General features: G+C 37.9%; 1 protein-coding gene across 3 annotated transcripts in view; it reads left to right on the forward strand.

The window, feature by feature from the left end:
• Positions 1-16,695, forward strand: part of cacna1g (calcium channel, voltage-dependent, T type, alpha 1G subunit) — a 161,814-nt gene that overhangs the window by 60,133 nt on the left and 84,986 nt on the right. For all 3 annotated transcript variants that reach the window (XM_016234764.1, XM_016234763.1, XM_016234765.1), the window contains exons 9-17: positions 1,189-1,340; positions 2,031-2,216; positions 2,312-2,426; positions 3,303-3,458; positions 7,207-7,272; positions 10,318-10,411; positions 11,036-11,217; positions 12,483-12,968; positions 13,161-13,261. In XM_016234764.1, coding sequence (XP_016090250.1) covers positions 1,189-1,340; positions 2,031-2,216; positions 2,312-2,426; positions 3,303-3,458; positions 7,207-7,272; positions 10,318-10,411; positions 11,036-11,217; positions 12,483-12,968; positions 13,161-13,261 — 1,538 coding nt within the window. The remainder of the gene's footprint in view (positions 1-1,188; positions 1,341-2,030; positions 2,217-2,311; positions 2,427-3,302; positions 3,459-7,206; positions 7,273-10,317; positions 10,412-11,035; positions 11,218-12,482; positions 12,969-13,160; positions 13,262-16,695) is intronic.

Below are 16,695 nucleotides of genomic sequence, written 5' to 3' on the forward strand. Positions count from 1 at the left end.
AAGTATTCCCTCAGCGACCAGCACAGATCAGCTCTAGGCATGACGAAGCAGATATTGTCCTCTTTTGGAAGACCAAGCAAAGTAGTTTCGCTTTCACAACGAAAAACACAGCGGCCTAGCGTGAGTGAAAGCCCTGGCTTCGCGTGAGCTGAAGCTGGGCAAGAGTGAGCTGAGGCGGTGGGGACAAGAACGGCGGTCCCGGTGAAGGAGCGGTGAAAACAGTGAAAGCCGATCCGGCGATCCACAGCACTAAGTTGATGTATTCCCTCAGCGACCAGCACAAATCAGCTCTAGGCATGACGAAGTGGATATCGTCCTCTTTTGGAAGACCAAACAAAGTAGTTTCGCTTTCACAACGAAGCACACAGCATCTTCAGGACATGGCGGCAGCGGCAACAATACTACAGCGAGAATAAAAGTGACGCCTTCTTTCTTTGCGTGAACATTTGGGCGGAGTTATGCAAATCTTCCCACATAGTGAGGTAGATATGTGGGGGCGTGTTCGAGCGGGCCGTTTTAGGGGGGTGTGGCTGACTCTGAACTTTTATAAAGAATATCTCTTTGGATTTGAGACTTTAGTCTTTGCAAATTTACAGATCTTCTTTATGCACCAAGAGCTTGTAACACTCCAAAGAGAAAGGAAAAAATTAAATCGCATCATATGACCCCTTTAATATATTGTGCAGTGTTGCTTTTTAAGTAAATGTAAAATTTTAAGTAAATCTTGTAAAATGTGTGCTTTTTTTTTTTGTAGTGTACACTTTAAGCATGCAAAATTATTTCATTACTACCCTGCAACAAACGTCAGCAACAGGATGTGATGTCCCAAAGAAAAAATAAATGTTAAAGGCATGGGAAAACAGTTCCAAGACCAGTTTTATTTGACCTTATTATTCAAAAACTCTGTTAGTTTTAATGAAAATCAACCTATAGTACATTAAATGATGGGGATGCTTTTGAAGAAAAAACAAAACTATATTTCGCTGCACAGCTCCCACATAATAGTGTTCTGTTATTTCTTCTTCTTATTATTATTATTAATGTTTCAGTGACTATATTTGCTTAATAATGAAAAAATGTGTCCTTGCATACATATGTGTCCTTCGTAACATTACTGACATGCCACAATGGCATCTATGTGATAGTCTTGATTTTATCTTCTTCTTCTTCTCTCTCTTCCTTTTTCAGCCTGATGAGTTGACAAACGCTCTGGAAATCAGTAATATTGTCTTCACCAGTTTGTTTGCACTGGAGATGCTCCTGAAACTGCTGGTTTATGGTCCTTTTGGCTACATCAAGAACCCTTACAACATCTTTGACGGCATTATTGTGGTAATCAGGTACGCGTGCTCTTCTGCATTCTTTCCTTAGACCTTCTAAACGTTAATACCACGGCCTGTGTCACTGTTTATTGACGTTCATCTTCATTTCTGAAAATGCACACTGGCAGTGTGTTATATCACAACAGTGGCAGCCATTACTGAGTGATGGGACATCTGTTGCCTGTTCAGTCTGATGACTGTCAGCTGTCATGATGAGTGCAGCAATTTCACGCCCATCCATTCACAATTGACATGAATTTGCATTTACTAAGACATCTGAACAAGAGAAATATTTTTTTGAAGGTTTTGTGGGCGTGGTTTATCGTGGGTGAGAAAACAAATACTGGTTACCATAACAATCATTCTTAAGATGGAAAATCAAGAAGGTTTTTTTTATCTTCAAAAACCTCTACATCAATCGATCGATCGAACGATCGATAGATAGATAGATTGAGATAGATAGATAGATAGATAGATAGATAGATAGATAGAAAGATAGATAGATAGATAGATTGATTGCTTTGTTTGAAATGCAACAAACCACACCAAAACATTTTCGAATGTTTTTCTTGCGAGAAATAACCCACTCTATTGCATTTCTCCCTTAGGAATGAAAGGGTAACTATGGTAGCAGGGATTTGTTTTCACATTGTCTTCCTTGTGCATTCTGTCAGATAGTCAGATGTGTGTGTTTATATGTGTTGACAGCGTCTGGGAGATTGTTGGTCAGCAGGGAGGAGGTTTATCGGTGCTGAGGACCTTCAGGCTCATGCGGGTGTTGAAGCTGGTCCGCTTCATGCCGGCCCTGCAGAGGCAGCTGGTGGTCCTGATGAAGACCATGGACAATGTTGCCACCTTCTGCATGCTGCTTATGCTTTTCATATTCATTTTCAGGCAAGATGAGATATAATTTTGTGCAATTTGAGTGTACTGTTTATTCAGTCCATTTATTTTACATTTTAACTTTTTTTTGTGATTTTGTTTTACAGTATTCTAGGCATGCACCTGTTTGGATGTAAATTCGGCTCTGAGAGAGATGGAGACACACTTCCTGACCGCAAGAACTTTGACTCGTTGCTGTGGGCCATTGTTACAGTTTTTCAGGCAAGATTCCTACATGATACACAAGCTGCAATTTCAATCAGGCATCTTAACATCCATCTTGAGTGATCTGATCATAAGTGCACAGCACAAAATACAGATACTGTACAAACATGTTTTTTGATCCCAATTAATAACAGATGCTCAAATGAGGCATGTTTCATGCAAATGTACACTAATATTAAAAAATTTCGGGTCAGCAAGATTTTTTTTTCTTTTTTTATTTAACATGAACTAACAATCTTCTAAAGCATTTATTAATCATATATAATATTCATTTCAGCATTTTCTAATATAATATTAAAATAAAAAGTTGTATCTGTTAATCTTATTTAATGGACCTGAGCTAACATGAACTAATAATAAACAGTTGTATTTCTATTAATAACTAATGTTAAAAAAGATTAATAAATGCTGTAATAAATTTATAGCTCATTGTTAATTAATATTTATGAATTAAATAATGTTAACTAATGGGACCTTATTATGAAGTGTTACCCATTTATAATGTTACAAATGATTTCTATTTTAAATAAATTCTGTTTCCTTGATGAACTTTCTATTCATCAAAAAAATCCCAAACAAAAAGTATTCAGTTTTTTACAAAAGCATTGAAATATTAGAATGATATAAGCATTTTATCAGCATGATTTATGAAGCATAATATGACAGTATGTGACTGGAGCAAACTGAAATTTCAGTTTTGCCAGCACAAGAATAAATTAGAAAATGTAATGTATAAACAAATATTTTGTGGTGATATTTCATAATGTTACTGTTTTTACTGTAGTTTTTTTTTTTAATTAAAAATCTTTCCGACCCCAAAATTTTGAACAAGTATAAATGGCAGTTTGATTATATTTGTTTCTTGTACATCAGATCTTGACTCAGGAGGACTGGAATAAGGTACTGTATAATGGGATGGCCTCCACCTCTCCTGTGGCTGCTCTGTACTTCATCGCTCTCATGACTTTTGGAAACTATGTCCTGTTCAACCTGTTGGTGGCTATCTTAGTGGAAGGATTCCAAACTGAGGTAAAGCCAGTCTCCAGCTTAGCCTCTACATTTTCATTCTCTTTTTTGTCTTCACTTCACAGTCTGTCTTTTCTTTTTTGTCCTTTAAAGTCTAGCACATATTCCAACACCATATCTTTCTTCTCTCTTTCTCCACTAGCTCTCTCCTGTCCCCTTCATCTAACACTATGTCCTAAACAGGCACGACGTGACAAAGATTCAAGTGAAAAGCAATTTTTCTGTCCAGGCTGAAAGCGAAAATCCCGCTCGACGCAACAAAATCACAGCCAATCTTTTTGCGTTCTTTCTCACACTCCACTCCACAGCTGAGGAGCGTGAAACTAAAAACACGTACCTCATATTTTGTATGGTTTTCTATTTGTCGCATAAAACTAACTTATCAATCTCGTCTCATCCTTTTTTGATGTTTAATATATGTCAGGAGCGATTTTGGTCCAGTGAGTTTTGTGTGGGCAAGGCTGCATGGCACTACACAATATAGAAAAGACACTTGATGATTTTTGGAGTAGCATACTACTTCTATGGCAGAAAAGGTAAAAGTAGTATGGTATTCTGAATTTAGCAACTGTTAAAAATGTGAGAAATCATAATGCATGAAAGCACATCAATGAGGGCAAATAGAAGTTTTGCCTTTCACCTTTATGACTATTTATTGGTTTATTTATGCTAAAATACACTTTATTAGGACTGTCTTTATAAAACATTAGGTACGTACCAATTTACATAGTTATGCACTCTTCTGGAGCATTTTATAGTATAAATAGTGTGTTCACATATTCCAACAATAAAGGCCTGTTTACACCAAGAAGGATAACTATAACTATACCAGTGTCCACACCACCATGTGGTTGTATTGTGTTTATTATAATCACACACTGAAGTTATGTTATCTGCCCCTTTAAATGCTCAAGCTCTTTAAAGGGATATAGTTCACCCAAAATTTAGATATTATTGATGAAATCCAAGAGCTTTTTGACCCTAGATAGCAACACAACTACCATGCTCAAGGCCCAGAAAGGTAGTAAGAACATCGCTAAAATAGTCTAAAAGAGTTTATTGTTCTGTGTATAATAGTACCTACTCCATACTCATGAGCACTCCTTCTCATTCTCCTTCCTTCATTCTTTTTCTTTATCGCCTTCTTTTTCCATGATCTTATGAGACAACTTATCTCCCAATGCATAGCAGCCATTCTTCTCTGGCAGAAAGACAGACACGCATACAAAAATGGCCAGGCTCAAGATAAATCGGAGATATAAATGTTATACCTATGTATCATTTTGGGTGGAGGGGTTGTTTTATTACTGTCTCTTTGGAAAGAGGCAAACCGAATCACACAAGTTGGCGTGTGTATACGGTACAAAAAAAAATCTATGATTTGATTACCTCTATTTTTATGAGGTATGATCAAGTTTTGAAATAAAAATTTCACATGCAATCTTGTTGTTTGGCATTCTAGTGGATGTAAAATCTAAAACCTTGACAACTCATTTGTTTTGAACTCTGCTCACATGGTGTATTCAAAATATTCGTAAACTTTTAATGAAAAAAGTATCTCTAGATTTTGATCGATTGTTCAATTGAGCAAAATCATTGTTAGAATAACGAACAGATGAATAAAAAATGATCAAGTGCTGTTTCTGTAACACCTCATTAGAGCAACAAAACACGTAATTGAAAATTGGTTTGTCATTCATATTAATTTGCATAATAGGAAAGTTCTGGAGTTTAAGTATTATCTGGACGGAGCTCAGTTCTTTGCTTTTTTCCCCTCTCTAAAAGATGAGCGTGCCTCTCCTGTGCCTGCCTGCCAGACAGAAATAACTTTCATACTGCATCATGGCAGCTTAGAGGAAATTATGTTGCTCAGAAGCCTTCTAAATAAACTCTCTTGTCTTAAATAAGAGGATAGCCCACACTCAACTGACCCCTATCCACCGTTACCTTTGCTAAGTGCATCAGATATTATAATCTCATCCCAACTGATCTGATGCCAATGGGACTGCCAGGGTACTGTGTTCTCCCGCTCTCCCCTACAACTGACGAACACTCTTGGCTTAATATTTTAACCTTACATCGTTTTCTGCAAACATGGTGTTTATTTTTAGTTGGTCGAACTTTTCAGTGCGTCAGGGTTGCTGGGGAAACCGGTGGCTGAATGACGCAGGGAGATCAAGGGCCGGGATGAATGTCCCTTCAACAGTGTAATGCCCCGTCCACTGAACCATATAGCTTCATGTAATCGCACTGCTGTAAACAGGTGGTCTCGGTTGGACTAGCATGTCAGTCTGTATGTCAGCATGTTCAATGGTACACTTTATTGGTTAAAAGCTGGATTTTTTTTTACTACTGTATTTGTGTCCATCTTTGCACAGACACCTTCACAAGGCATTTTACTTGATCAAATACTGTAAAAACAGTTATATTATGAAATATTATTAAAATAACTGTTTTGTATTTTAATACATTTTAAAATGTAATTTATTCCTGTGATGGCAAAGCTGAATTTTCAGTCTTCTGTGTCACATGATTTTTCAGAACTCATTCTAAATGCTGATTTGGTGCTCAAGAAACATTTCTTGAAAACAGTTGTGCTGATAATTTTTTTTATTAATTATTAATTTAATTGTAATTAATTTATTAATTCTATTATTAATTTTTTAAAACTGTAATACTGTGTTACAGGATTCTTTATTAGTAAAAGTAAATTTAAACGTTTTTACTGTCACCTTTGATCAATTTAATGTGTCATTGCTGAATACAAGTGTTCTTGTCACAAATCTTACTGACCCCAAACTTTTGAACATTGCTATATTATATATTATATTATATTATATTATATTATAGTATAGTAAACCTTCCATGGAATGTGCTGGTTTGATGTGTGTGTCTCCATCATGTAGGTGGGTCTGTTGTGAGACAGATCCTACAATAGTATTTTATTATTATTATTATTAAACAAGTTATAACATAATTATTTTGCATAATTTTAGACCCATATAAATATACTGAAATCTTCTGAAAGGAAAACAAAGCAGGCACAAAGGGTGACAAGTTGGAGCATGACATGCTCAGAACTCTCATTAGACTAAGTGTATGCCAAGAAAGGGTGGCCAAATGTTATGTTCAAGTTCTTGTTACATAGGCAGTAATAATAAAATGACTAAGTGTGTTGTTATTCTTGTTGAACATAATTTTCCAAGAAGTTTGGAACTTAAAAAAATGGGTTGTACACCAAAGAAAGTTGTAATTTGGCCCAAAGCAGAGTCTGATCTTCTTTTGTAACTCAGATAGCTTGTAGAAGTAAAAGAAAAACATTGATTTTATATGCGTAGAATGTTTTAGACAATTGCATTCATTCGCTGGATGTAATTCGCTGATTTACTCTGACAGATTCACAATGTGAAAAATTCAATACACGTTATCTCAGAGGTGCTGGAGAGAAAAACAAAAGAGTTCATAAATTTCAGAGAATAACACAGCCAAAGTATTGATACCTGCAGTTGCAGCATTTTAAATACGGGCAACAACTACACAATCTCACTGTACCGAGAATGCTAAAAGCCTAAACTCCACCCAAAATGCAAAATTGCTTTTACTTCAACAGAAGTGAAGTTTGGTGAAATGTGGGAGTCCGATTTCTCATAATGTGTCTTTGTAAATTCTCTAACACTTTCTGTGCTTTTTCCCCCCTTCTATCTTATCTTTTCGCTCTGTGTGGTAAAATCCTAACACGCATCCACTTTAGGAAATAACCAAGAGGGAAGATTTGCATGGCCAGCTGAGCTGTATTCAGCTGCCTATAGACTCAGGGGTATGTAGCACTCCGCATGATGTAACCCAGTGAGACTAACCAGGGGGACCGCTGCGTTTGTGGACAGTGTCACTTGTGATTGTTTCTTGTAGCAGCAGACTTGACTCAAAGTCTTTCTTCAGGTTCACTTGCTCAATGCCTGGCGGCAGAGTACAAACCTTGTAGAGCCTCATGCTTTATTTTATCTGGCTGAAAGGATGTGTTTGGGCTTATGGAAAGCCTCAGCGAAATCAGACAAAGCCAGACAGACTGCTGTGCAAAAGCAAATAAGGCAACTGGGAAGTCCTTTTGAATAGATCTCAAAATCGTTTAATATGCGGATACATCTCTTAATACCTCTTTAATTAATTTGATCTTGTAGAATTGCTCTGCATGGTATCATCAGTTTTTATTTAACTAGACTTAAAGTTTTATTCAAATAGCCTGAGAAAGTCCATTCAGTGAGCCAGAGCTGAGTGGAAGCACTTGACCCTGTTGAGGAGACTCGGTCTGTTTGTGGTTCTGGACATCACATCCCGTATTTGTTTTCATTCATGCAGCTGTGCTAGGTGACACATGCAGTGGAAGGCCATAAAATGGAGAGCACCAATGGGGTTTGAACTTGTCTCTTACACCTTCCAGTCCTTCACCTTGACAGTCAAATTACATAAACCTCTCTGCTAGTTCTTACTCAGGGGCTATTAACACGTCATGTCAAAACATGCCTAAAATCTCTCTATTAGCAAGGTTGGCTGAGCCCAGTAGAATTCCCAAATTAAGATCTGTGATTGTTAAGCAGCAGTTGCACAGCAACCTTAACATCTTAATTGACAGTACAGCCCCAGTAGACTTTCTTTCACACCTTGTACCTGACCAAAGCAGTTCTGGCAAACAAGCTTAAAGGAGTCATTCTGAAATTTCAGACTTAAATGATTCAGTTATTCATTGAAAACCTTGTCATTAACGAGAAAAGTACAACACACTCTCATGGGAATGTGAGAATTAAAAAATTTAGAAGCAAATTTGAATGAATTCGTACTGCTTACGACCCACTGAGGATTAGGTTTAGGGATTTTTTTCCCCAAAATTGTATAAGTTCATGAAATCACCACCAGTTCACCAAAACATAAAATGGTGATGTTTTTTTTCTCTCCATGAGTTTGAGTTGGAAAAGTATCAGTGTCTGATTCACAAAATAATCATTCTTTTGAATCAGATCTTTTCAGTGAATTGTTTGATCCACTTTACAAAACCGATTCGAATGATTTGTTCACACATCTGTTTGATTTGTGAACAAATCATTTCTTTTGAGTCAAATCTTTTCAATGATTGAATTGCTTCACTTTACAAAACTGAATGATTCTATCATAAACTAGATGGATTCAGTTCTTGAAATCTAGTTGCAGCTATTAACATCTCACTGTATACATAATGCAATATTTTATTTAATAAAATAAATTATATTTTCATTCACAAATGTTTAAAAACATGAGGGTGAACTATTGCTTTAATAAAGTTTTTAATGGTTTTAATTTGTTTTACATAGAATACAATAGCTAACAGCCCTTTGCTAGTGCTTAGGTCAAAAAGTCAAGGAGTTTGTTTAGCAAAATACTATAGTTTTGTAACGTTTCTGCTACATCTCTTTGTTCAGAAAGGCCATGTGGGAGTGAGAATAGTCAAGTCCATTCCAGACACATCATCCACAGTGCTCATTTCTGAGCATGCAGTGAGTAACAGTGGGTGCTGATGCTAAGCTAACCGCTAATTGCACCTGGTGCCCAGCAGACAGTGGTGGCCTGTTTCTGAGGATGCTTTGTAGTGCCTCTCTGCTAGTTCAACCTATCACAGCTGTTGTGTTTTACTCTTCACTGTTGGTGAGAAGGGGCAAGAAGTCCCTCTCCTGTCTTCACTTACAGAGCTCGACTCCAGTGTCATAACTCTTTCAAGTTTTGTTTTTGTTGCCTTAGTAATGTAGATATTGTGTTATTCCCTATTGACAAGTCCTGTTTTTGTTGTAGTTATAATGTGAATTAATTGCTGTTCGATTGTGCTGTGTCTAGTGGTGCAATGATCCCACTGGTTTCAATGCAATTCAAATTTGCTTTGTTTACTTACCCATTTACACAGCCATTACTAATGCATTGATTTTTTTTTTTTTCAGAAAGTTTTGATTTAGCTTGATGTTAATTAGTGAAGCCAATGGGATGCATTGTTCGTAGGTGCAAGGTTTGTCAGAATAGTCTCTACTGTCTCCTCTTTGACTATTAGTGCTGTAAAGTACTATGGTAAATGTATGCTGAGATGAATGAGTTTGACATCCTGTAACCACATGATAAGGAAAAAGATTCATCCTTTATGATCTTGCTCATATTTGATTTAAATTACAGTCAGTCCACAAATAGACACCCTAATGGTCAAACTGAGAGAGTGATCCATGTCCTCAGACAGTGATGTCTGTTTTGACAAACCACCCAGGGTTGAAGTTCTGTGCTAGACCACACTGAAACACTCTTGGCATGAAGCCATTTTAAGACCAGCCCAAGACTGGGGATGAGGAGGATACAGGCCAAACAATGTGATGAGCCCTCTGATAAAAATAACAGTGTTTATTTCTCCTGCCTGATCATTGGACGTGCCTGCTCTTCTGGTTCTGCTCCTTCAGTGAGCCGAGAAAAAAGAAAACCCACACATATTCACCCGCATATGGATGTGACTTACGCTAATATAGCAGATGGTCTGACCATGAGATCATCTGCTTAAAAATACACTCAAAGATACATTTAACTAATATTTAGTACACAGTACTTGTGGTTTCAGAGTGGTCGTGCAACCTGGTATTGTCAAATGCATGCCGGCACTGTGTTTTTGTGGATTACCCCAACCAGGATGTCTCTCCCTTAGATACCAGTCACCCTCTGGCCTTTTTTGAGGACCGGCTGGGGTGGGGGAGACCACACCCTCACCCACCTGCCTGTTCCTCACCAATATGCAATATGCTTCTTTAATCCCCAGCAACATCTAAACCTGGTCACTAATCTTTTATATCTTCCACGTTTGATAAAGGGTGATGCCTCGAAGTCGAATTCTGAAGCGGATTTCTATGCACGGAGCTTGGAAGATGTTTCAGAACGTAAGAAGGATCTATCTGCATCATCTGGTGAGCTCCACAGAACATAGTTTGCATGGAAGCACATGGGATATTCAGGGCTCAACAAAAATTATTTTTGTCCCCCCCCCGCTGGCAAGTAGATTTTTATTTGCCCTGCCAACAAATTCACTGACCCCACCAAAGAAAAATTATTTATTAATTTATGTATTTGTTTGTTTGTGAGAAAACTTTTATTTATTTGCAAGAAACATTTTAACTTATATTTTATATTAGACTTATATTATTACGAGTTCTTTACAACCACAATTTTTGTGGTCATTATCTTCATTATTTTTTGCTTATTTAATTATTATATTCCATATATACAGATATTCTTTTTGTAGGACACACGGCTGTGATTTTTTTTTTATATTAAAAAGATGTGATTAAGGTGCACTCTTATCTTCTGTGCAATCCCAGATACCCTTTTACCCTTCTAACAATGGGGTTATATTTTGTATTTTTTGTCTTTTTGGCATGATGCATCACAATCCTTTTTGATGATTAAAGGCCTGCCTGAAAAATTCATGCTTGAAATGGTTCTTAATACATTTTTCAGCTGTCTGTCATGTTTTGTTGCTTCAGTTGTGATGTTGAGCATACTATCCTGTCCCTTCCTTTCTGTACTCGCAGTTGTGCCCATCAATGGCCATGTGGATTTGAAGAGCAGCCTGACCCCTCCCCTCATCACTCACACGGCTGCAACACCCATGCCCATCCCTAAGATATCAGGAGGAGGAGATCCGGCGCTAGGCTACGAGTCCCGCAGAGGCAGCAATGTCTCCATGGATCCTAATGGCCAAGACAAATCTCCAGTCAGTAACTACCTTTCTCTGTCTTGATACAGAAAGTTGTCCCAACCTGGGTTTTTTTTTTGGTGCTGTATAATGCATATCAGTTTCGTTACTCTCAATTAGGTGATTAAGTGACACTTATAGTGTCACTTAGTAATATAATATAATTAGGGCTGTCAGTTTAACGCGTTAACTTAATTAATTCGTTATGAAAAAATAACAAGATTAAAATATTTTAACGCAGTTAACGCACTGGCCCCGCCCCCAGACCTGTACATCATCTTACATTTCATACAGTTGACTGTTGACAAACATGATGCAGGGCAACAACTCCATAAATGCAGTTATGCCCTGAAATTCAAGATATTGGGGCAAAAAATGCCCCTTTATGAGTTTTTGTCTCCAATTTATATCAGCGAGAGTAATATCACGAGTGATTTTGTCCTGAATTTCACAAGTTTAAATGTGATTTTATACAACAGTTATAAATAAGAAGTTGATTATGTGTTATATTGTAAACAGGAGAAGAAAGTTCATCACTCTTCAGCAATAAAAAATGAAACAAATGTTATGTTTATCTAAAGTAATTTTTGCTTAGTACGGTTGAATTGGATAATTGAAGGTCAGCAGCAAAGACATTAGATAATAAAATGGGATTAAATATATAAAGGATATTTGTGCTAATTAACATTTAATTATTGCAGGTTTGCGTCATATTCTGAGTTTGCATTTCACAGTCTTTATTTATTTTGAGGAATGCTGAATCTGTTTTTTGCAAGTGAGATGAGTAAATGCATGTTCACATTTAGTCTAAAACTACAGTAACATCATGTGTACACAGCGCACACAACGCCTCTGCACTTACTCCCGATTTCTTTCAACGGAGGAGCTGTCAGTCAATAAATGGGAAAATAAAGTAACTGGCATTACTTATTTGAAAAAAGTCAGATATTTTCTTAAAGTGCTAGTTACATGAGAAAAAAATAATCAGATTACGTAACGCGTTACTTGTAATGTGTTACCCCAACACTTTATAATATAATATAATATAATGTAATGTAATGTAATATAATATAAATTGTAGAATTCAGAATATAAAATATATCTTTTTACAATTATAATATGTTAAATATACTGTATAAATAATGAGTACATGTGGTGCAGTTGGCTTCAATTGTTTTTGTTCTATATTTCTGTGATTTTGACAAAAACGTTGGCACCAAGGTTTTACAGATAGCCAATGAGATCTTATTTGAGAGTAACATATTCCACCCGTCTCTCTGCAGTCGAGTGCACGGAGTTCCCCAAATGCCCCCTGGAGTTCAGCCAGTAGCTGGAACAGCAGGCGCTCCAGCTGGAATAGCCTGGGCCGAGCCCCCAGCCTTAAGAGGCAGAAACGCCAGTCTGGCGAACGCCGCTCCTTACTTTCTGGCGATGACCAGTCCAGCTCCGATGAGGGAGATGCGGGAGAGAGCGGGGGCAGAGGCGGAGGGGGCTTGTCTGAGGGCGATGATGCCTCCCTCGCCAGGACGGACTCCCTGGGCCAGAGGCCTCAGCACAGGCGCATGGAGTCCCTGGAGACACGTAGCTCGTTTGATCTGCCTCCAGACACCCTGCAGGTACCATACATGCATCGTTCCGCCAGCATACACAGCGCCCGGCCGCCCAACTTCCTCAGCAATGGCAAGAGTTCTCCATCTGCAGCCACCACGCAGCTTTCTCTAGATGAACTCCACAGCGAGGATGACAATGCAGATGATGAAGGAAACCTGGTGAGAAAAGCTACACTTGATTTATTACAGTTATTTTCAGTTTCTTACAATAGATTCATCACAAACATCTACAGCTTTTTTTCTGTTCAATTCACTGTTATAAGATCACAGGAAACAGGACTTCTATATCTTCTGCTGCCAACAAAACTAACTTACTTGTCCTATAATCTCATGTGGTCATCCGTCTTTTAGAGTCGGAAGGCTCGTCTCTACCGCTGGCTGGAGCACAAGCAGCCCCAGTGGTGTCGGGAGAGGGTCACCTGGTCTCTTTATCTGTTCCCCCCACAATCACGGTAAGTTTCTGTTGCTTTCTTGGCTCTCTCAGTAATTCCTTCTGAAAAGACCATATTATATATCTTATATATTGAGGAGGGCTCACCATAAATGTGTTATATTGTGTTTTTCACCCATAGGATTATGTTAGTAGATCATCAGTTTCTGTAATATCATGCACCAACAACCATACCCAACCCAGGCTCATAAAAAATATGTGCCTCTACATTTCTGCCACACCGTAATTACGAACCTTACTGGACGTTTTGCAGCCGTTTCAAAGTGTCCAGAAAGTGGCACTAAAACACACGTTCAATATGTGACCATGGCACGTTTTTTTTTAATGTTGGTACAGGCACGTATTGCTGCATTTTTGTTTCGGTGCTTGAGGTATGTTTTGTGGCTGTTTAGAATTCATACATCTGGGGAGTGTCGCTAAAAGTTAATGCTCTATCGTGTTGAAAATATCCTGTAGCGTCTGGACCAATCAGACACACAATATATATTTTGTTAGTTATATTTAACAAATACTCTGTAACACCCCTCAGTTAACAAGCCATATCAGGGCCTATGGACCCTTCCCCCGAAATGCGTCTTAACACCTCAGAAAGGCAGAACAGGCCTCTGATTCCATGGCAACCAATGCTGATATCACTGGTTTTATTGCCCAAAGGAATGCGGGTAGAGAAACTCACTACATTTTCCATAGGAAAGACACAATGCACAGTAAGAATGGACTCTTCTCTAATTAATTAATAGGAAAACCTTTCTTTGAATGAACACACATATCCTTCAGATCATTGTGTATGTTGTTACTGTCCTTGAATATTGTCTTTTATATTGTATACTGTTTTATGCAGGCTTATGATGGAATCACTCATTCCTGTCATATTACCTATATGAAATCCTACCATGTTTAGTATCTATGAATTCGTCTTCGGATGATCTAAACGAGAGTGTATATTATATGTTGGTACATAGGCAATATATTAGTGTTCTGAGAATCTTTAGTAATTTCGATTCAAGTTCCATATGCAAATTACCATGCATTCACACAAAGGGTCAAAAAACTCCCCAATATTTCCAAACTCCCGCTTGGAATTTCAGCCTTTCTCATTGGACAAAGCTCATCCTGAGAGGCGTGAATCTTGTCAGGCCTTAAAGGCCTCACATCAGTGACCCGCCTCCAGTCTGCGGTTCTGTTAGATTCTGAGAAGATGTGAGCTAGAACGCTCTTAAGGACGCCCTAAGCTCGCGCCAGGCCTCGGGCCTTGACTTTCCATTCACCAAGATCATCTGACTCAAACTGGTTCTTTTTCATCAACCAACTTCAGCAAAGATCAACTTGAGCCTTCAGATTGCATCAGAACTCTCTGTCAGACAGACAAGACGTGCAAGTATCAAACCTAGTCTTATTAATTGATACATTAATTATCATTTGCACCTTTTTACAAAGGTGTGTTTGAACTAAGAAGCTGATGTTTCCTTCCTTTCCTATACCAACTGTATGCGTGTGTGTGTGTGTGTATGTTAGACTAGTTTAAGTGTTTATGTAGTTAATAATGTCTTTCTTGTATCACACTTGATGTTGTTCATTGTTTGCTCATAACTGGAGTCCCTAATCATGCAGATTTATGCTACATGCTCTGTGTAGTATTGTACAGTAAGAAAGTTATTTCCCTTAACCAGGAAATTAACGTTCTTAGAATTGACAGACAGTTGACCCTGAGAGGTCAAGTAAATACTTACAGCGGATCTAAATATTTATAATTAATTATACCTAGTTATGATTAATTATTCATATTTCCCCTTTGAGCTGATTCGCTACAATCCCCTACAATCAAACCCAACCCTAAACCTACCCGATAGTGTTAACAAATGCAAAAGTGATATAAAAACGCATTTGTTGATTTAGCCATGCTATTGTTACGGGGCTGACAAGACGTGAGACGTGCAGATCCATATGCAAGCTTTATTAATATCGGAGGAGGTCAGAAACACAGGCAGGGTCGAACAGTGGCACACAGGTATATGGCGGGCAAGACACAAGAATAGTCCTAGGGCTAGCGTAGGTCAATGATTGGCGAACAGGATCACAAGGGCGAGACTAAAGGGATAAATCCAGGAAAACAGGCACAGATCAAAAACAGACAAGGCAAGACTAGGCTGGGCTAGGAAGCTAAAGAGGGCTCTGTAGAGTAGCTATCACTGCTGGTGATAAGCGCATACAATACTCGGCCGAGAATGGTTGTTTCAGTGGGTGTATTTATAGTGAATGTGTGATTGATGACAGCTGTGTGCAATAAGTGCTGTGTGCAATCAGTGCAATGGCTGATGGGATATGTAGTCCGGGATGACATGCAACAGTTTGTGTTGTGCGAGAGTCACTGTAATGGAAGGGTGACCTCTGGTGGTGATTGAACGGAAGTCCATGGACAGGATTCATGACAGCTATTTTATGCTATTTTTTTCATGCTTTGTATTGAGCTACCGAGCAAACCTACTGGATTAGAAAACTCATGCAAATTAAGCTGTATATGTGATGACAACGTCCAAAGTATCAGTTTTCATATCGTGCAGGATGTTAAAATTGTCATAACATAATATTATGCAAGTAACTGTGCGAAAATTAGGCTTTATTAATCAAAACTTTGTACCTGTAAATCATACTTTTTGTGAAAAGGAATAAAAGTTGTCAGTTTTACTGCCTCTAGAAACTGCAGTGATGTACATATAGGTACTTTTTTTTTTCTTTTTCAGTTTTGCAAAATTGTATATAGAGGCACGTATTTCCAATGAGCCTAGGTAGACCATACCACATTCAAAGTCACTTAAATCATCTTTCTTCCCCATTCCGATGCTCGGTTTGAACTTCAGCAGATCGTCTTGACCATGCTTACATGACTGAATGCATTGAGTTGCTGCCATATGATTTGCTGATCTGATATTTGCATAAACGAACAGTTGAACAGGTATACACATAACGTGACTACCTAATGGAAGTCTAGAGCTGTGTTCGAAATTGCCCCCATATACCCTCATTCACTGTTCCCTACATTAGTCCACTAATATAGTCCAGTTGAACAAGTGAATGAAAATGAGTGAGCGAATGTGGACTGTGAACATAACATACTACCCGCTAGTGGTCACAACAACAATAACAATCACATATTAAATAGTACACGAGCTCTCGCTTTTACATAGTTTGTACTTTAAATAATTAAGTATCTGTTTAATAATTATCTAAAAAGTATCCGTTAAATAATTATTTAAAACTTAGCAAACTGCCAGCTTCTGTAGGAATGGAAATATGGCATCTAGTGTTTATAAAACGTAATTAAACTATTTAATAATCAATTAAAAAGAAATTGATACCTGTATAATATTACACTGTACCCACATTGTACCAGGGGTTTGGAAAACTGGATGGACAATTCTTCTACAGGCACCATCT

This window comes from Sinocyclocheilus grahami, unplaced genomic scaffold, assembly GCF_001515645.1.
Source record: "Sinocyclocheilus grahami isolate Dianchi unplaced genomic scaffold, SAMN03320097.WGS_v1.1 scaffold457.1, whole genome shotgun sequence".
NCBI classification, from domain to species: Eukaryota; Metazoa; Chordata; class Actinopteri; order Cypriniformes; family Cyprinidae; genus Sinocyclocheilus; species Sinocyclocheilus grahami.